We start from the raw sequence: 20,358 nt of genomic DNA, 5'->3' as shown, positions 1-20,358 counted from the left end.
CCTTTTACCAAAGTACACACATTATTCTTCTTCTATAAAATGCTAGGTACTGTTGAAGGAAAGAAAAAAAACTTTTTCAATAGCTTGTTATGACCCCAGTGGACTGTAGGACTGTATTTTGGGCCAAAAAGGGAACTAGAACATATACAACAACTTCCATTATAATATTTAAATGCCATTTATTTCTTTTCTCTCTCTCAGCCCCCCAATTATATCACCACCATTGTGGTTCAGGTCCAGTGCACCAACGAGCTGGTTGGTACTGTAATTTTCCACGAGGTGCGGATTGTTGTGAGGGACAGGAATGACAACACCCCTCGCTTTCAGCAGCCACGCTACTATCTTGCAGTAAACGAGGTAAGGCAGCAACTCCTGTTGTTGGTCCTGCAGGATTTATAAATAAAGTCACTATGTGCGGTATTGTAATGTTGTTGTAGCATCCTTGAAATTATTCTGATTGCCCAAGCTTTTGTTTTTTGAAAAATGAGCCAATTCTGGTGAAAATTGCTGCCTATCTATTGCTTACGTAAGCATACGGTCTTTTTTTATTCTACCAGTGGGTAGAACTAATTGTAGAACCAATGTTCAAATCCCACCCATAGTTGTTTTGCATCTGAGCCCACTGGTGCAAATTGTCTGTCACAATGTTCCTAAAGAGTCAAATTAAGTTGTTGACTTAATTTTATTGAGGAACCATCTGACTGCCTACAGCTGTTTGTTAGTTTCTAGTTAACCACACGTTATTGTTATGTCAGTTTTGATATTTGAAATAACGGTAACTTAAATTTCTTCGTCTTTGCAACAAATATGTACAATGTGGCTGTACAATCTTCTTTCTCCACACTGTGGCTGACAAGAACAGCATTTTAGTGCACCAAGTGCTACTTCCCTACAAGTTACAACAGTCAAACATTTTTTTTCTTTTTCCTCAAGTTTGTACTTTTGACACATATGTATTCATGCAAACTGGCAGGTCAGGAGAGCATTCGGGAATTTTGTTGCATCCTGCACTGCATTTAGTTATATACATCCAGTGAGCACCAGACAGGGCAACCCTCCTCCTCCAAAACAAACCTGCATCAACTGAAATGATTCAAGCCAGTTCATCTCTGACTTTACAGTCATGTGTTTTGAGATTAGGAGACGATTCCCTGCCGAGTTCTAGACAAGCACAACTTTTTTCTCCGTTGTTCACACTTTGTGTACATTGCGTGTTCGAAAATTCCTGTCACAGTGTGTTACCATACCCATGTGCCGCTGCCCCAACAGTATAGTGAGTCATTCGACATTGCTGTCAACGTCTCCCCTGAACAAGCTCTCCTGCCCACTGCCTGGTCCTGTGGACTTTGCTGAGGGCTCTGGGGAACAGCAGTGGTTCTCATACTTACTTTTTGTTATTCTGTCAGCAGTGTGCATAAGCCTTCAGACTGCTGCTGACTGCAACATTTTCCCTTTTTGATATTTTTTCTTTTTGTATACTAATGGGGTGAAGTGGCAACAGTGATAGCTATATGCATGGGTTCTCTGCTGTAAGTAGATGTTGTACTCACAGGGGGCTGTTTGAGCTGTTTACTTTTCTTTTTCCCACTCTCATATTTTTCTCTAGCTCACACCAGTTGGAACGACCATTTTCACTGGCTTCTCAGGAAATAATGGCGCTACGGACATTGACGATGGGCCTAATGGACATATAGAATACAGCATCCTTTACAACCCCAATGACTCGGTATATGGACAAGTCACGCCATGATAAACACCCTTTACACCATTGTACATTTCTTCAACAACCATGACTTATTGCTCACATACACCTTTCTTTCTGTCTTATCATGTTGACTCTCGCTCTCTCTCTCTCTCTCTCTCTTTCTCTCTCTCTCTCTCTCTCAGGCATCTAACAGAACAGTGAGTGTCGCAAACACCCTTTCAGGACACATTATTCTTGCAGAGAGGCTAAACTATGAGGAGAGAACTCGCTATCTGGTTTTGGTCCAAGCCAATGTAAGTGAGCTCACTTTTGATTGTGTTAAGACCAGTAAGTGCGCAATATCAACAAATTATAAAACGGCCCTTATTTGTATATTTTGTTTGAGGTTGTCTACCTCAGCATTGACCTTGAATCTAAAGAACTCTTAATGCCGCTATATCTCAAGATGTGCTTTGCACTCAGTAGTAGCAGCTGTATTCACAATGTTCATTTGAAGCCTGGAATTTGAGCACTGAAGGACCTTTTCTTTTGGCCTAGAAAGTAACAGTGTTTCCACCGTACTTCATACACTGCATAATTTCTATTCCTTTGTGTAGTTTTAAGGCAAGGTCTGGTGAATATTATTTGTTTTTGTTAAATGTCATCATCACTTAGCAAACCTTTTCATTTTATGTTTTACCAATCATAAAAGGGATGCTTAAAAATAAGATTTCTCAATTGGTAATCATTTTTGCATATCAGCGTAGTTTTTGTTATGGGTTTTTTTCTTGAGGGAGGGCATTTTCCTTCATACTGTCACGGATAAAATATTGTAAAACAAGTAAGCCTAATGATGCCAGTATGAATTATAATGAATGTATTTTTATGCTCTTTCTCTGGTCCTTACCCTAAAACATTAGACAGCAAATTTCTGCCACTGCAAAGCCACTGACCAAGAATTTTACTTCAATTAGAGAAACACCCAGGCTGGGATCTAAGAGTTCCCCTTTCCTATGTGGACAGTGCAGGATGTCTCAAATCCTTATATACAGAACCTCTTTACAAAAAACAAGCAATAGTTATCATGATTCATATCATTATTATCCCCTCCTGATCCCTGATTAGATAATCACTCACCCTAACAAGCAGTGGTCAAATATTACACTCTATACTATAAAATAGAAGAGGTAGGAGAACTTACAGGACATATAATCATTTAGCAGTCAACCCATCATCTATTCTCCCCATGACCTGCATGAGGGAGCAAAAGAGAGGTCCTCCAGGGAGATTTCATTTTCTCTTGCAAGAGGACGTCAGAGTAGAGAAAGAAAGAAGACATGGTATTTACTAGAACTCTGCACTTCTTGTGTGAAGAGTTCAATTACACTGACAGCGCAAATCTTTGAAGTGCTGTGCTGCTCACTTCTCCAGGGTACCACTCTGGGAAGCAACAGTACCACAAGGGGGAATCTTCAAGGATAACTGCTGTAAAAGATATGTTTTATTGCCAAGAATTATTTGCTTAAAAGGAAAAGGTTTAATAGAATATAGAGGAGTAGTTTGAGGTGACGTTGTTTGCGTCATGCCATCTCTTCCATTCAGATACATGGAAAAGTGGGACCCTTTCTACCTGTGTGTTAGTTGACAAGCTTTCTGTCAAGGATATGATTTTATTATATAGCAAAACAAAAAGCAATTCAATCTAACATTATGCTTTAAAAAGGTATATTCATGTTGTAATAAACAATTTGTTTTGATGTTTTTAATCAAAACCCTCCTACAACCTATTTTTAAATTGTGTATTTTTCAACCTAGATATACTGTAAACAGGTGTTAATTAGCAGTGATTATGGTCTGTTGTAAAAGCACGTTTCCTTAGCTGACCTGGTATTGATGCAGTGTACTAAAAAAATGTTATTAGATCACTGCATTTACTGCAGACAATATTTCAATAATGTTCCACTTAAAGCATAAGAAAATGTGTTCCAGTAGTCTTTCCTTCAGCCAAACAAATGAAGAATAAAGACATAACCAATGCATGAGTGTGAGCTTCCATAACGGCCACCACTATAATATATGCTGAAAAGCAGCTGCAGAGATCTGTCATGGTTTTAATATGTGATATTGATTTTAGCTCAAGCCGTGTGTAGCCTCAGTGCACAAAGCAACAAGTTGTGTGAGAGTTTGAAGGTGGAAATTTGAAAGCATTTGTTTATCTTCTAGGACCGCGCTCCGTACCCCCCAAACAGACGATCGGCTACCACGACTCTGACTGTGGACGTTCTGGATGGAGACGACCTAGGTCCCATGTTCCTGCCTTGTGTTTTGGTGAACAACACCCGTGACTGCAACCCCCTCACCTACCGTGTTGCTATCCCTGAATTCACTGAACCGGTAAGAACCAGGCAGACAGGCAAGTGTGAAACACCCTGCTGCTCCACAAGGTCATTTTAACAGCACTCCTCTTGTTAATAGTATGTGCATAATTGTATTTTCATGCACACAGGTTGTGTTTTTATCTGTCACCCTATGTGTGCATGTGCAGTGTGCCACATAATTCAGATTTGTTCTGCATGTGTACATTCCTGTTAGATGTTAAACTATGCCACACCTGTTAAATAGCCTAATTGTCCACTTACACTTTGTTTTTGCCTCACACCTGGAGGGAGAGTAAGCTGTGCTGTTTCATCTCACCATGGTTATTCCAGGGGCATTTTCTGGTCTGTTGGACCAGCAATTAGAGCTGAAGGCTGAGTTGACCTGGGATGACAGCAAAACACCACTTGAATTCATAAAAGAAGAAAAATAGAGTGGGAGATGGTGTGGCAGCTGAGATAAAGAGTCTGAGGTGGAGCGAACAGGTGGTGCACCATGAGAAATTATGTGTATATCTGTAAACAGAAATCTATGTCTTAAGAAATCTGTATCTAACGTGTATTTCTATACATGGAGATATCACTAGAATTAACTGAATTGAAGTGAACTGATTCAAATTGAACTGAATTGAACTGTGCTGAATTATTGAATTGGACCAGACTAGACTGGAACTGTAGATGTGTAAACGTTCCCTGATTCAGAGCACCTCTAGGACCTCTTGTTCATGTTGACTTAGAATTTGAGCTTGACAGTTTATTAAACAGCAGTTGACAAAACAAGCTCAAATAAAGGTCTACTTGCTTGTCCTGGAGGTTTCAGCTGTATAACACAGTCCTCATCAATCAGCAGTCTATACTAGACTAGGATTGAACTGTATTGAATTGGATTGGATTGGAGTAGTCTGGATTGAATGACTATAGCAGATTTTAATCTCACATGGGTCGGATTCCCTCCCACACTCCCACAGAAACTCTAAATTGCCCTGCCAGTATAATTATTTTCACATTTTCTCTCACCTTCATGCAGTATATGTGGTTAATGTGAAAAATTACTGTAATGTCAGAGTATTACAGTTTTTCAAATAAGTGGAATTCCTTTACTAATAAATGCTGAGACTGAGAATAGATTGAGGCCTACAGAGAGAGAGGGAGTGACAAAAAAATAATGTATACAGCCGATGTGTGTATGTGCATATACTGCATGTGCATGTGTAGCCGTGGAGGAGGGGGAGCAGCCGTAGTGACTCACAGTTGTTTGTCCAGACTTCCCATTCAGAGTTTGCCCATGTAATGTATAATTTATGATAAAAGGTTTGCAGACTGCTAAGAATGCAGGACCTGGGAGCACCGGCTACATAAACCAAAGCTTTTTCATTAGTGTGAGAAAATGTCAGCCTTTCTCCCTGTCCTCCTGCTTCTCCCCCTCTAAACATTGCATGGGTTCATCCTCCCAAAGCTTCACCCCCGCCTGATGTCACAGTGATGTTACGTTTACCTTTACTGCATGTATACGGTTATTATTCTCAATAGAATGGCTCCTCTCTACACTTACAGTTTTCCCAAAATATTGCTAACATTTACCTCCTATTCTCCTCATTTACTTTCCTTAAATAGAGTACAATTTCATTTCATAACAGGGTTTTTTTGAGATTTCCCACGTTAGCTTTGCAGTTTTCAGTCAGTTTTTCTCCATTCTGCAGTGTAACCATTATGCTAACATATCTGTCCACGGGGTTTTGTCTTCTCATAATTGATGAGTGTATTGTAATTAATCACAATGGCTAGACAGGCATTATTAAGTTGATCTGTATTTATTTTTTGCCCTGGGGGGATATAATGTGGGCTCTGGAGTCCCCTGGATAATGACTGCTGGAGGAGGGTATTATAGCTAATCATCATTGTGCAGAGCTAGGGGGATTTGATTTAGCGCACCTCCAGACATTGTAAAAGCGAGAGGGCTGGTTAGGGAGGGGTGTAAGGATTACTCCAGAGCTGAGGGATATAAATATACCCCCTCAGGGAGGGATTCTTCCTGCCAGAGAACTGTTAGCCATGTGCCTGTCTACGCTAAGGAAGTTTAGCACAGGCTTCTTAGCATACTCACACACTGTATCAGCCATATGGAGGTATTTTGCATAAGGAGAGGTATTCATAAATGTGATGTGCTAAACATATTCCCACTTAGCCATATGTTGGTGCAAAAGTGTAGAGGTAGAGCTGGGTAATTAGTGCTGATGGTGTCTGAGTATGCATGAGCAGGAAAAAGTAGCCTGCAGCACCGCAAACAGATTATCCTTGATGTGAAACTCTATCAGGCGTATTTAGAAGCATGCAGATGAGAAATAGATGCAATAGCACTGGCTTATTAATTAAAACCATTATAATTGGCTAGCGTGCTATGGATAATGACTGCTAAGGCACTGGTCTACATGAGGAATTTAGTTCTTGAATTGGATATCTGAATGTTTTTAGGTAGAGTTTTTTTCTTTTTTTCTAATATTCCATGTTGGCAGCCTTTTTAAATGAACCACAAGACACTGGCCTATACTTTCCTGAAACTAACTACTAGGGCAAATGTGGGGCCAGCACACATGTTTGTTTCTAATGTTTGCTGATTTGGCGACCAGAGGCAGAAGTGCAATCTTAGCACAGCGCAACACAATATGGAGAAAAGACTGAGGCACAAACATTATTTAAGGGATACAGTAACAGCTAGTGGAGCTGGGTGAGCTTCAATCACAACAGCTCCTCTCATGCCATTTAAAGCAGAAAACAGTTTAATGGGCCAGGGAGAGAGTGCAGGGCAGCTTCTCTATAGAGAATGCTGTTTTTATCTGGAGGAGAGCAGAGTAGCAAGTGATGTATAACGCGTCACATAAGATTATACAGCAGCCAAAATATTAATATATAGCACAAATGTTTTCTGTTATCCAGGGCAGATGATATTCTTTCTAAGCTGAATTTTCCGCTTCATAAAACACTGTAACTCCTGTCTCTGCATAATGATGCACTCAGTTATTTTAGGAGACAATATAGGCTACAGCTACACAGTTAACAACAAATAAATGGATTTGCATCTGATTGTGTTGCTGACTGACTCCCCCACACCTTGTTGCAGAGCAAACTGAACCCGCTGAATGTGACCCCTCCAATCCGGGCCGTGGACATGGACAGAAACATACAGCCCCCATCAGACAGACCTGGCATTCTCTACTACATCCTGGTTGGTAGGTTCATCACGTATCTTCATTGATTTTACACATTTAATGTTCTTTGGCTCGGTTGGTATGCCATGACTTGACTTCTGAATGTTCATTCTGGTGTTCTTGATGGTATCATAAAGTGCACTGAATCCAAATCTGTGAATGTTCTTATTCTTTATTGCAGGTCATCCCGTCACATATACAGAGTATTTCTCCTTGAACAGAACCACTGCAGAGCTGCGTGTTCTGCAGCCTATCAGCAGGGACTTGTATCAAAGGTTCACGCTCATCATCAAGGTAAACAACAAAACTCAGTTTGACTTATTCACTCCTTAACTGATGCATTATCAGAATCAGTGCTTGTTTTATTTTATTAACGCTTGAAGGACGTCACCTATATTGATGGCGAGATTTACTGTGTGACTTTTGATTGAAACTAAACCCGCCACTAAAAAAACAGTTCAGTGCACTGTAATGTAAGGTCACACCATGAGTAGGCTGAACAAATTAGGACCAACTTGAGACCGCTGTGAAGAATCTGTCGGTGCTTTTAGCTGACAGATGTCCTGCAAGACTGGTCAACAACAATACGAGCAGAAATAACAAATATCCCAAAACGTGCCAGGTTCGTCAAGGACAACCTGGAAAAGTCATGAAAGTTGTAAATTGCATTTGACCTGTGTATTTTTGAAATCACTCAATGCTAGAGCCGATACTCACTGTAGCCTAGTAGTACATTGTCTGGCCTGGAGTAATGTCCATCCTGGGTCGTGGGCCGCACATGAACAATATATAGTCATAGTTTTGTAAAGAGCAAAATAGAGCAAAATGTAGATTGCGTGGAAAAATATTTGGCATTTGGAACAGGGGAGAGACTGTGCTGCGAGAGGATCGTTCATGGATTCATCGTGTGGCTGGTCTGATGTGAACAAAAGAGTTAGTCTTCAACTAACCTGTTCAGCAGACAGATATTGAGCTATTTAAGTCATTATGTCTTGCTGTTGGGTTTCAGTTATGATTTATGAAATGCGTCTCTCTATCTCACTATCTCGCACCTGTGCGTTCTCATTTTCTTTTTTCTCTTGCTTCACCTGGACAGTTTACATTATTGAAAGAAACCCCTGTACAATAGCTTATCAACACCCCACTGAGAACATTTTTAGCCAAACAAAGAAGATATTTTTGTTTCATATAAAGCTGTTACTTTTATCTGTACAGTGTTATGAACTGCCTTTAATAAGACAAATTGTGTCCGGAGACACAACTCAGAGAGCAATAGACAAATGAAGCCAAAAACCAACGACTAGACAATTATCTTAAGATATGATTAACTAATTATATTATGTCAAATGTAAATACATTAAGACATTTTTATCCATTTTGAAGTGGATTCCAAACAATGTGAGCCAGACCAGTTCAGCACCGCTCTGCTCACATATCCTGCAAATAGTAGACGGCCTGCTGTGAGCTCCGGTAGCCCACGCATCGCAACACACAGTATTGTTTTTTGTATTCTTTTTTTTTTCCTTGATGTGATATGATCATATCATCACAATATGCTTCCACTGACAGTTGATGAGATAATATTAAATTATTACCAATTCCTGCTGTATACACATGTGCTTGGGAAGTATTGTGGTTCATTTATTATACATACTTGTCATGCATACACAGGAATCAGAATGTCATGAAAATTGGTCATGAAAAAGTCATGGAAATCTCTTAGCCCAAATGTATATGAACCCTGCATTTACTGTTCAGCCCAAAGTAAAATATTGATTCTCCTGCTGCCTCCTCGTTTTCTTACTTATTAAACATCTCAATTCTCTACTCGTATCTTCGATGTGCTTGTGCCACATCAACTTAAGCTCATATCTCGATAACTTAAGCATGCACCCTTACCCACTCCACCTAGATAACCTCAGTCCTGAAGGCCATTAACCTTATCTTTAGCTGCTTTGGAGATGGGAGTGAAAAAGGTGTTATGATTTATGGACTTAGCAGGAGCATAGGCTGCTGCGTTCTCATGAATCCTAATTTAGAGCCGAGTCAGGGATTGCCTTGGTGCTGCTGGTGCAGAGCAGCAGTGCAGATGAACTTTCCATCCACCCATCACTAACCTCTAGACACCTCTGAGCACTGTAACCTGCTGTTTACCGGGATAGCTGGAGAGCATAGAGATGAGAGGAAGAACTGATTTCTACGAGAGGATGGAGGCAAGGAGAGATTGATCATACAAGAGGCATTTTGCATGTCTTCAGGAGGATTGTACATAGCTGGAGGACGGGAGAAAGTTCAAAGGGAGAGCACGAAAAGACCATGATAGATAGAGAGATGAGTGTGGGCGATGGTAAGAGCCTTATCTACCTGAGTCATAGAGAGGGAGAGGAACCAATGCTCAAGCACCAGGAAAGTGAGATTTAGAGTTTCTTGAGAGTGCTCTGATGCAGCACAGTATGTGGTGTACATAGCTAATGCTTCAGGAGATAAAAAGCTGATGGTGGAAGGGGCTCTGGCATCTAAAGCATATTTGGGAAACACATCTGTTGTTCATCAAAAGTCTTACTGGTCCTGATGGAGCCATATCCACCACGATGACTAGGATGCAATGAAGTGACAAATGCAGATGGAGATGGAAAGAAAATGTAAGGTTTAAATAGAAAAAAGAAAGCAAAAAGATGCAGCACAACGCTTTAAGGATGATGGAGTCGGGACGGGAGAATCAAGGCTGAGTGATAAACAGTGACTTTTGGTAGCAGTGAATCTCCTGCAGGCCCGTGTTTTGTAGCAGTGGAGCTTAGGTCATTTAGCACTGCCTCCCAGAAATAGAGACACTGCTAAAGAGCTAAATCACCAGGGAACACTGTGATCCTACACCCCGTCTCTTCTCTCTCTTAGACAAAAATGTGTCTGTGAATGTTGAGAGAAAGGGAGAACATCCTGGCGCTCACACTTTGTCTGTCAATGACAGCACTTTTCCCTCAGGTGTTTGTGTGAGCAGATTGGATCTTTGGGTCAGTGCGGTGTGGATGTTCTTTATTATCAATCAGATAAGAGAAAAGGGTAGACGATGTCCAGGAAAGATTGTCTGGCATAACATTGTGATGGCAATAAAAACAAGTGTGAAGAACAAGAAATGACAATATTTTTGGCCCCTGCACTTTTACCATTCAGCGGTTGAACTATATTCTTCTGTTACAATCGGCACTCTGCAACACAAGCCCGGTGAAATCGAGCTAATATGCCGAATTAGTTTCAGGTCATGGCTCAAACTGATGTCACCTCACTCCCCCTCTCCATCTGTATTTTCAAAGCCTTAATGTTTCTGAAGCACCCCAGTGTGGGAGCCAGCAGTGACATATTGTGTGCGCTTAGGAGGAGCAGGACTGCAGTGACATCCTGACCAGACCACATTCATTTGGTTTGGTCTCACTGGGCCGGTGTCAGATGCAACTCCGGTTTCAGAGTACAGCCTCTTTAGGTTTTTGTACTGTTTGAATAGATGAAACAACACACATTTTGATTTGTGGTAACTTAAGCAGTCACGTCACCCACCAACTGTGCTGATAAATGAAGGGGAAGGAATGTTTACGTTCTGGTGTTTGGGCAGTACAGTTTGGTACGTGTTGCACTGTACGTGATACGAACACAAACTGTTGGATACAGGTGAGTCAACATTTCACTCAGGCATTTTTGGAAGAGTGTGTGCTCTGGGGGTTTATGTGTAAGCTATGTTGTTACTTTTCTTATGTCCAATTTTATAATATTTTATAGACTTGACTTCATGTAATAGGTATGTGATTTTTGGAGAATATTGTTGATTTTGTGTCTTACCTGATTTTAACAGAACTATTTCTCCTACATTGTTGTCTTTTGCAGACTTGGAAGGTGACATTTAAATAGATTCTGTTCTATGGTTGGATGCTGCATGGAAAACTGGAAAGTGCTAGTACACTGGTTTACTAGTTGATTGTTTAATTTTGGCACTGACTTAGACAGTAATATTTCCATTGAGCCTCCTCCAAATGATGGTATTTGCGTTAAGTGCCCTGGTAATTACTGAGGCCTAATCCTAAGTGGACCTCTGATTAAATTTAGTCAATGTAGCTTTTTGTAATTGAAATGACATGAAATTATGCCTTTCTGTTTCTGTGCTTGCAACTCTTTGAGTGTGTTACTCTAATCATCCAACTTATTATTAATACTTCTTAATAAAATTGCAACACACTGGTTTTCACTTTTTTTATAGTGAATATAGACTTCTTTAAAGGCTTGTTGATATTTGACACCCAGACTAAGACTTTCTCTCTCTCTTGTTTTTTTCTTTTTCTTCTTTTTTTCAGGCTGAACAGGACAACGGTCACCCCCTCCCAGCCTATGCTGACCTCATTATCGAAATCCTGGATGAGAACAACCAGGCACCATATTTCCAGTTTGCCACCTATCAGGGCTACGTGAGTGAGTCCTCCCCAGTGGGCACGACTATCTCAGTCAGGGCAAACCTCACTGCCCCCCTAGGAATCATCGCTCTGGATAATGACATTGAGGAGGTAGAAAGAAAGCACCTTTATCAACCTATGCTCACTGTTGCCTACACTTTACACATGTCCACCCATGCATGCGTGCATACAAACACGAAGCGCTTGTAGTGCATTGAGTAAATATTGATTAAAGGTCCACATTTATTCATGTGTTTGTGTTGTGTAGTGTACTCACAGAAAGTAACACGTTCATGAGTCCTTTTCCTGCTGTATTTTTTTCCTTGTTGTAGCTGGCTCCTGGTGATACTCCTGTAGGTAAAGGGGCTGCTTTTAGATGCAGTGACACACACACACACACACACACACACACACAGTGTAAAATAGGGATGTCCCAAGTTTTTTGCTCCTAATCTCAGATGCGAGTCCTTTTTAATATTTAGTATCTTCTGATACCGAGATTAATCCAATATTTATGTTTTCCTGCATAATACAGCTGCACTGAGCGCACTTAATAGCTTAAAGTATGCCTACATTTATATCAGTAAAGCCAATTCAATTAAGGGATCTGACAGCTCTGCATTTAGCCTGCATCAAAGCTTTAATTGGTTTCTTCCAACATTTTGTGAAGCATCATAGAGTTTTTGTATAATATCTTTGGAAAGAGGAGTGTCAGTGTGTGTGAGTTGAGGAAGTTTGGACAGGATTTAGACGACTTCTCTTCATCTCTACTCGCTGTGGCACAATGTCTGTCTGGATATCATTAATTGAAAGTGATGTGTATTTGCCGGCTATGCTACATGCTACTAAAGTGGTTCCAGTGTTTTGTACGTACTGAAGTGGGGTGGCTGCCATACCTGGAGCGCAATAAATTGCAATAAACAAAGGATCAGAAGTGGATAAGCTATAGCCAATACTGATCCATTAAAAAAACCTTGATCCTTACTCTGCAGATTGACTCGGGACATCCTGATTGTTAATTCATACATCACTTTGTAAAAAGTAAAAACAAACGGACAGAACTCTTCACTGCTGGAGACAGACTTTGTAACTCTATTTTCGAGAAAAAAATGTTTTTGTGAGCTTTCAACAGCAGAAAGGATATGTTTTCTGTTACTTCAAAATTTCACAAACGGTGGATTAAATACTAAGCAGTTCTCCAGTAATGACGGGTGTGTGTGTAGATTAATCACGCTGATGCACTGACTTTTGTGTCCTGATGGGAGTGTGCGTTTGGTGTGTTTTGCTGTGTTACCTTTCTTTATATGCAGATGGATGTTTTTGCTGTGGTTTCTGCAGTTGCTTAAGTCAAAACTTTTGCAATTGTTCTCTTTGAATACCAACTTCTTATTTGTTAATTGATTGGTGTGTGTGTAGTTGGATGATGGGGATGTTTTGACATTATTTGACACAATTAACAAACTGATTGTGTGTGTGCTTGTTTGTATGTGTTCGCCCACAGCAGCGGAGAACACTTTAAATTTCATACTAACTAACTGCACTCAAAGATTTATATTAAAATGCTTGAAAACACACGGGCAAAACAAATGGCTGCCACCTTTATTTCATCTTTCAAAATATCCCTTTACTCAGTCTTTGGGGAAGATTAACAAATCAAAGAGGAGTGGAAACAGAGATAACAAAATCAATAAGCCACCCAGTCCTAATGTTTACCAAACTCTCTTAAGAGGACTCATTGATGGACGTGAATCGAAGCCGACTCGCAGCACTGGACCGCAATGAACTCCAGGTTTATTTGTTAACACAGTCTAACCACAGCAGTTCTCAAGCTGATTTACCATCTGAACACCCAAAACAAAAGGAATAAAACCCATATTTCTTAACAACTGTATAATGTGGTCAATATTTATCCCTTAAAAGGAACAGGGCTAGTAATGGGTGTTCATTGTTTTAGCAGAGGTCATTTCCTCTCTTCATTTCTTTATTGATACAATCATGACAAAAAGACATAGGTTTCTGGTTCCGTCCTCAGCTCCTTCTCCACTGTTTTCTGAAGACAGACGAGAGACCTGCCAGCAGATTACTTTTTCAACTCTTTGGCAGATCAAAATGTACTGTTTGATAGGTTTTCTCAGCCCCACAGCTGCGGCCTTGGAAAAAAAAAACAACTGATGAAACACTCATGTCGCCATGGTAACATGTTTCTTTTTGGTATGTCTTTCTGTTGGAAGACGAAAGACCCCATGGTGAAGATTACCCTGGATGACTACACCACGATCTTCAGCCTGACCCCAACTGGGATAATCCGCTACCTGAGGCTCCTCAAACCTGTGGACCGGGAGAAGCAGATGGCCTATACTTTAACGGTAGGCCTTGGACTCTAAAGCACTAAAGCCCTGTGACCTACATCTCCTGTTCTGTGTATATTAATAGAAGTCACAGGTTAGCTCTATACCAAGAGGCACTTGCCGATGCAAAGCTGACCTGACACTTTTAGAGCAATGTGACCTTTATCAGTGGTCAAATAGCAGTGAAGTAAAAGAGACTGTTCACTTGAATTTACAAATATACATCCAAAGGGGAACCGAAGGCACATCAGACCTCCACAGTTTTGTATGTTCAGTTGAAAAAAAAATCTCTACTTTATACCATACAGAGGAATGTACTGCAATTTAAGAAAAACTCAGGCCTATAATGAAGAACACATCTTTCAGTTTGGCAGCACAAGGCTAGCATTTAGAAATAAAACCTTTGCAAATAAGTCACAAGCAAATTTAAAAACATATTCACCAATTTGACAGCACATTTAAAGTATGATATAAAGAAACGCTGTGAATACAGAAAATATGAACAAATATAGAAACGCTACAAGTTGCACAGAACACAATGATAGTTTCTGGGTGATATTAAAAACTCTTCAACACTAACACATTTGTCAATGATTTTTGATAATGAGATAACCACATTAATTTTAATCTTCACGTTCTGACTGATTCCAGTATTAATGGAGATATTGGCTATATATCCAGCGTCAGCCTGTTTCTATTCACTAGCATGCTCACTAGTATTTAGTGTCCCGACATGTATATTATGTTGCAACTTAGTTCTATTGTTTCTCTATTTGCTTGTGTCTTCTGTATTTGCAGCACATTTCTTTTCTTTGTCTTTGTCATGTATTGTCTAATTGATGAATGTGTTTCTTCATTTGCTTGGGTTTTATCTATTTGCTTGTGGTTCTTAAGCTGCAGTGCCTTGAGCTCTCTCAGCCACCGTAGACTTCAATTACACATCTTGTAAAAATAAAACATAGTTACAAATCATTCAAACACTCAAACAACAAACAATTATACTCACTAAAACAATTCTTCACAGCTTTCATAATGGGCAATCAAGACAAAATTGTGATTATTATAAAATTCATTGTTCTGCCTTAAACCTCACAAAATGATAACCTACTGTACAGTTTTAAAGGAATAATGGCCGAGAGTTAGATGAAAAGATCGATACCACTCTCAAATCTGTCAGTGAATATAATATACAGCCAGCAGCCAGTTAGTTAGTATTCAATTTATAAAGAATAAAAACGGGAAAACAGCTACCCTGGCTCAGTTCTAAGTTAACAAAATCCGCCCACCAGCACCTCTAAATCTCAGTAATAAATAAGTTATATCTCGTTTGTTTAATCAGTACAAAACAGATAAGAGCGTGGTATCGAACTTCCCATCAAACTCTTGGCAAGAAGGCAAATAAATGTTTTCCCCAAATGATAAACTATCCCTTTAAAGAGACGTATAAAGAGTATATTCTATGGGAACTCTAATATTTTAACAAACAAGATGGTTCAGTCTCACTTCACAGCTACCTTCATGTTCAGTTAGGTTTCATTAAACTTCTTACTATATGGTGTTTGTAGTGGGTTTATTCAAGTTTCTGTCTTACTGCTGTTTCATTGATGTCAACAGCCTGGTTCCCCAAAGCAACTTGTTTCTGCGCTGCTCAGAGGGGTTTAAGTCTCTTGGGAAATACAGTAGCTCCTTTCATCCTGGGGGATTCTTCTTGATTAGAGAGCATCAGCAAACTAACCGTGGGCTCTGTGGGAATGGTTCCCTGGGGAGTGCAGAAGTCTCTGAAGAGGGTTGATTTGGTTCTCTTCAGATTCTGATGTTATGCTGCGTTTGGTCAAGTTGGTAGAGGTTCTTTGGACTTCAGCAATTTATGATGGTATGATGAGTTTATTGCATGACAGTGTGTGCACGGGTTGGTTTATCTATTTACTACTTCCTTTCATGTACAGTATCAGTTTCCCTGTGGTTTGAAGATCTCTCATGCTGGTTTTATTTCTTGGATATAAGTGCTTTTAAAAACACTTTTAAGCTCAGGATGTATTTTGAATACACATTACAGTAAAGCTGACAGTTTGCCTCTACTTTGCATTGGTAACTGTTCAATAAAGTGCATTTCCATGGCCCCCTCAGCTCTTTAGCATGGTTTCTGCTTTCAATATCAGATGTACAGGAGAAATTCCCTTCCAGGATCATTAGCAGTATTGTCCTCTCTATCGCTCTCAAACATCCTCCACATCACTGTTTCCATCCAGAGTAAAATATGATGGTGATTTCCTGGTGAATCTCTTTAGTGGTTGCTGTGAACATGTTTCCCAGAGACCTGCTATGCATTTAATGCTAGGTAGCTTCTGAGGTAGATGTATTTGTAATGCCTAATCCTTCTACACACACTCTTGTGGAAAACTCCACTTGCATATTGATCTTTCCAGTTAGTAAAGTATCACACCTTTGCTGGTAGCTATGGATCATTCCCTCCTACATGAGAATGTCAGTCTCTCCCACAGATGTTCCCGTATACCAGTTTTACCATATACAGTGAAACATTCAGATTTCTGGTACCGTCAATACCGTGAACACATCACAAAGCTCCTTTGTGACTTCATTAGCAGTTTGATTTTGTTTAGCCATGACTTTGTATGCTAACATAGCTATATGTTAGTAGTAAGGCGGAGATGGTGTGCAGAGGAGCAGTCAGTGCTCGTGGACCAATATAACTATGCTGCGGTCTATTGTTATAACTGTATGTTCTGGGTACCTTTTTTAAAGTAATTTTAACTGGCACCACCCAGCAGTTGACACTTATCGACAAAGTCTTTGGACTCCAGAAAGTCTTATAGACAGGTGCGGCGGACCATAAACTGAATTTCCTCAAAAGTTCATGAATTCTGAAAACAGAAATGGGTGCACAGACTCTGCGTTGCATATAAAGTAATTTGTCGTGAATTGTCTTAAACTTTTAACAACCAACCAGCTTTGGTTGATGGTTTTTTAAGTGTATCTGATGTTAGTTATTTTGTTGAATCACATGTAACTCTAAATATGTGGTTAAAATGCCCATGTAATGTGTATTATGCTGGGAAAACTAAACGAGAGTTAAAAACCAGGATCTGTGAACACAAGTGTTCTATTTGTAATCATGATGATAAATGTTGGATAAATAATCTTAATTGGCTATATTATCAGACATTACAAGTGAATGCAATCCTTTCTGAGTTCCTGATAAAAGCTTGTTAACATAATGTTTGCCAGATGTCGATGTGTTCTGGTTGTGCTTTTGCTTTTCTGAAGATGAGGTTATTTCAGAGATTGTTATTGAGAGAAATCTTGTCTTTGCGTAAACGCTAGCATCAAATCAATTTTATAATTACTCTGCGTATCCTGGACTGGAAACGCAGGAGAGAGCTCACAGATCCAATTTAGATAAATATCAGCCTTCAAGGATTATTATATTTATGTTTTGTTTCAATTACTACTGTGTGTGTGTGTGTGTGTGTGTGTGTGTGTGTGTGTGTGTGTGTGTGTGTGTGTGTGTGTGTGTGTGTGTGTGTGTGTGTGTGTGTGAGATGAAGAGAGGGATGTTGAGCCAGGCGCAACATCGTTTACATCAGTTTTGTGTAGGTGTTTGTGCAGAGACATGTGTCAGTACTTGCACATGTATGTGTATAAGTATGGAGTGTCTATACATACAGTTGTGATGACTCAGTAAATCCAAATCTGCTTCCCCCCTTGGCTCCCCAAAAATGTCTGGCGTCTCTCTCTCCTGGGTCTGGCTGGAGAACAGAAACACTGTTTGATGGGAGAGAGAATAGCTGCTGTCGTACATGTTATCATTGTTTCTGTACAACACGTTCGCTGGGAATGTTTAGCTGCTACTAAAGGCACCTCCCTGATGTTCAGTGTACAGTAAAACCAGCAAGACGTGTCATTTCCATTTCAGTGCTGAGAGCAAATTTTTGGGGAAAAGCAATTTCCCCCACAGAAACATGTATTTCTTGCTGCTGCCTCCACAGTTGTTGTTTAGATCTCACCTACACTTCATTTGTTGTTCTTCCCAGTCCATTTTCTTTCTCCCTTGCCAAGTACTGGAGATCAGAGCTGCCAGGGACAAATACATGCAGTATGCTCACTTAGCAAACTGTCCTTTAGTCGAGCTTTATACGAGCTCTCTTCTCATCTCTTTAAAGGCTTTTCTAACGTTAAGCGAATGTAAAATGAGCATACACAAAGGCAAAGTGCAAGTGACTTTGTTGTGGTGTCAGAAACATGTTGAAGTTTGACATGTCCTGAGAGCATAAGCTTGAACAAAAACAAAAACAAATGGACTTTGTTTACTTGTCCTCTGTTTCTAAAGCTCCAATGCGTTTTTCTCTTTCTTGTGTTTACAGATGGTGGCATCAGATGGCGTCCAGCAGAGTAGCCCAGTAACTGTCAACATCCTGGTCATTGATGCCAATGACAATACACCCACGTTTGCCGAGGTCTCCTACAGCGTTGAAGTCTTCACAGACATGCAGCCGGGGGAGACGGTACTACAGGTAATCAATCCAATAATCGTTCTCTCGCCTTTCTCCCGCTCTTTTGGTCTCTTGCTCTGGCACTCTGCTTTACGCCCTCGCCTTCGACTCCGTCACACAGCATCTCTCTCACACACGTTCTTTCATGCTCAAAGTAAATAACCACAACAATCCAGGGCATTGTGTTGACAGGCAAACCCCTGGAACAGTTTCCTCCGTCTCATCTGCAGTCAACAGATGCGTCAGAGAGAATGTTTCTCTCCATCCTCAGTGCACAGGCCTGTTTTACCTTTTACCCAGTAGATCAGCTGCTGTCATGACTGAAGTTAATTCAATGTGGGAGGCATCAATGATGACCATTTATCAATCTTTCTCCTTGCTTCAAAAATATATTAAAAACAGGATTTTTTTCATGGATTAGGAACATTTACTTGATTTCATTTAGTTGATTTCATTAGTGCACTGGCTTTAAAGGTCATGATTTTCATGCTCATCCTAATATCAACTAAAGCATCCATGCACACATGCGCAGGCACATTATACATACATACACAGTCTTCAAAATATAATTCCATAACCCCATTCTGCTATATCTATTAATGTGGGGAGTTTCATCATTTCATTGACTCTTATTTGGTAGTCAGAGCATGATCTTTTCATCTTTCAGTTGATCCGTCCTCTTAGCACAGCTTCTCCAGAAAAATGTCAGATGCTGAAAAGGTCAAGTTTAATCTGTCTTAAAAACAAGCCGTTTCGCCCTCCCTGAAATGAGGCCAGGGGTCACAGAGTGTCTGGTATGACCGCTTAACCGATTTTTTTATAAGCCGTTTATGAGAGCCGCAGGCCCCCTGAGGATGCTGCTGCTTATTTGATGCTACAGCTTTTACTTCAACGTCAGGAGCATGAAAAAGGAGGTCTGGGCAGCTTGGATTAAAGTTTCAAGGCCTTAAAGATATGAAGCCAACAACACCACGAGGGCTCATAATTACAAGCCGCAGGATGCCCTCAATAATTGGTGGAAATGGCGGCTGCTTAATTCATTTGATAACAGAGTATGCAAGAAATTTTTTTTTTTACTTCCCATAAAAAGTCGGCGGCTTTCTGTCCACAACTTTTTAATCCGCCTCATATGAAAGGTAGCATTAATATGATCCAATCTAAACGTTGATCATTAAGGTCACCAAACTGCAAACACTAGGAGGGAGGAAATTGCAGCCAGCAGAAAAAGTTGGTCAGATTGCCACATCAGTAGTATGTATACTATTAGCTAAATGCCAACCATTTGTTCCTTTCTATTCATGAAACAAAGGTCATGTATCCATTAGATATTAATAGGGCATCAAAATGGATTCTACTGTAGGCTGGCAACTTGACTGAAGTCAGTCACAACCCTCTACTGAGAAATATTTACTGCTTGACTTGTTCAGTAAGCATGTTGCTGACAGCAGTGCAGAACTCCCCCTGTAAAACTACTAAGTAGAGATAAAAATATAAACATGTTATTTGTATAATGTGTATGTGTGTGTCTCTCTCTCTCTTCCTCTATTCTCCCAGTTAACAGCGGCAGATGCTGATGAGGGACTGAATGGTCTGGTGACCTATGAGATACTGGCTGGTGCCCAAGGACATTTTATCATCAGTAATCGCACTGGACGCATCACTGTGGCGCCTGGTGTCACTTTAACTGTGGGACGATCTTATGCACTGACTGTCAAGGCCTCTGACAATGCACCAGAGACCCAGAGAAGGTACAGTAGCCGTGCACCTATGCTAGCTCTCTTCTTATGTGTGATTTCTT

At 40.2% G+C, this 20,358-nt stretch overlaps 1 protein-coding gene across 1 annotated transcript in view; it reads left to right on the top strand.

The window, feature by feature from the left end:
• Positions 1–20,358, top strand: part of LOC139294580 (protocadherin-15-like) — a 134,432-nt gene that overhangs the window by 34,676 nt on the left and 79,398 nt on the right. The window contains exons 5-15 of the mRNA XM_070916497.1: positions 202–357; positions 1,607–1,726; positions 1,888–1,998; positions 3,908–4,078; positions 7,178–7,286; positions 7,447–7,559; positions 11,606–11,812; positions 12,034–12,054; positions 13,933–14,067; positions 18,432–18,581; positions 20,115–20,308. Of these exons, the coding sequence (XP_070772598.1) occupies positions 202–357; positions 1,607–1,726; positions 1,888–1,998; positions 3,908–4,078; positions 7,178–7,286; positions 7,447–7,559; positions 11,606–11,812; positions 12,034–12,054; positions 13,933–14,067; positions 18,432–18,581; positions 20,115–20,308 (1,487 nt within the window). The remainder of the gene's footprint in view (positions 1–201; positions 358–1,606; positions 1,727–1,887; positions 1,999–3,907; positions 4,079–7,177; positions 7,287–7,446; positions 7,560–11,605; positions 11,813–12,033; positions 12,055–13,932; positions 14,068–18,431; positions 18,582–20,114; positions 20,309–20,358) is intronic.

Source organism: Enoplosus armatus, chromosome 12, assembly GCF_043641665.1.
Source record: "Enoplosus armatus isolate fEnoArm2 chromosome 12, fEnoArm2.hap1, whole genome shotgun sequence".
Lineage (NCBI taxonomy): Eukaryota > Metazoa > Chordata > Actinopteri > Centrarchiformes > Enoplosidae > Enoplosus > Enoplosus armatus.
This window is presented reverse-complemented; position numbering and strand designations above follow the sequence as displayed.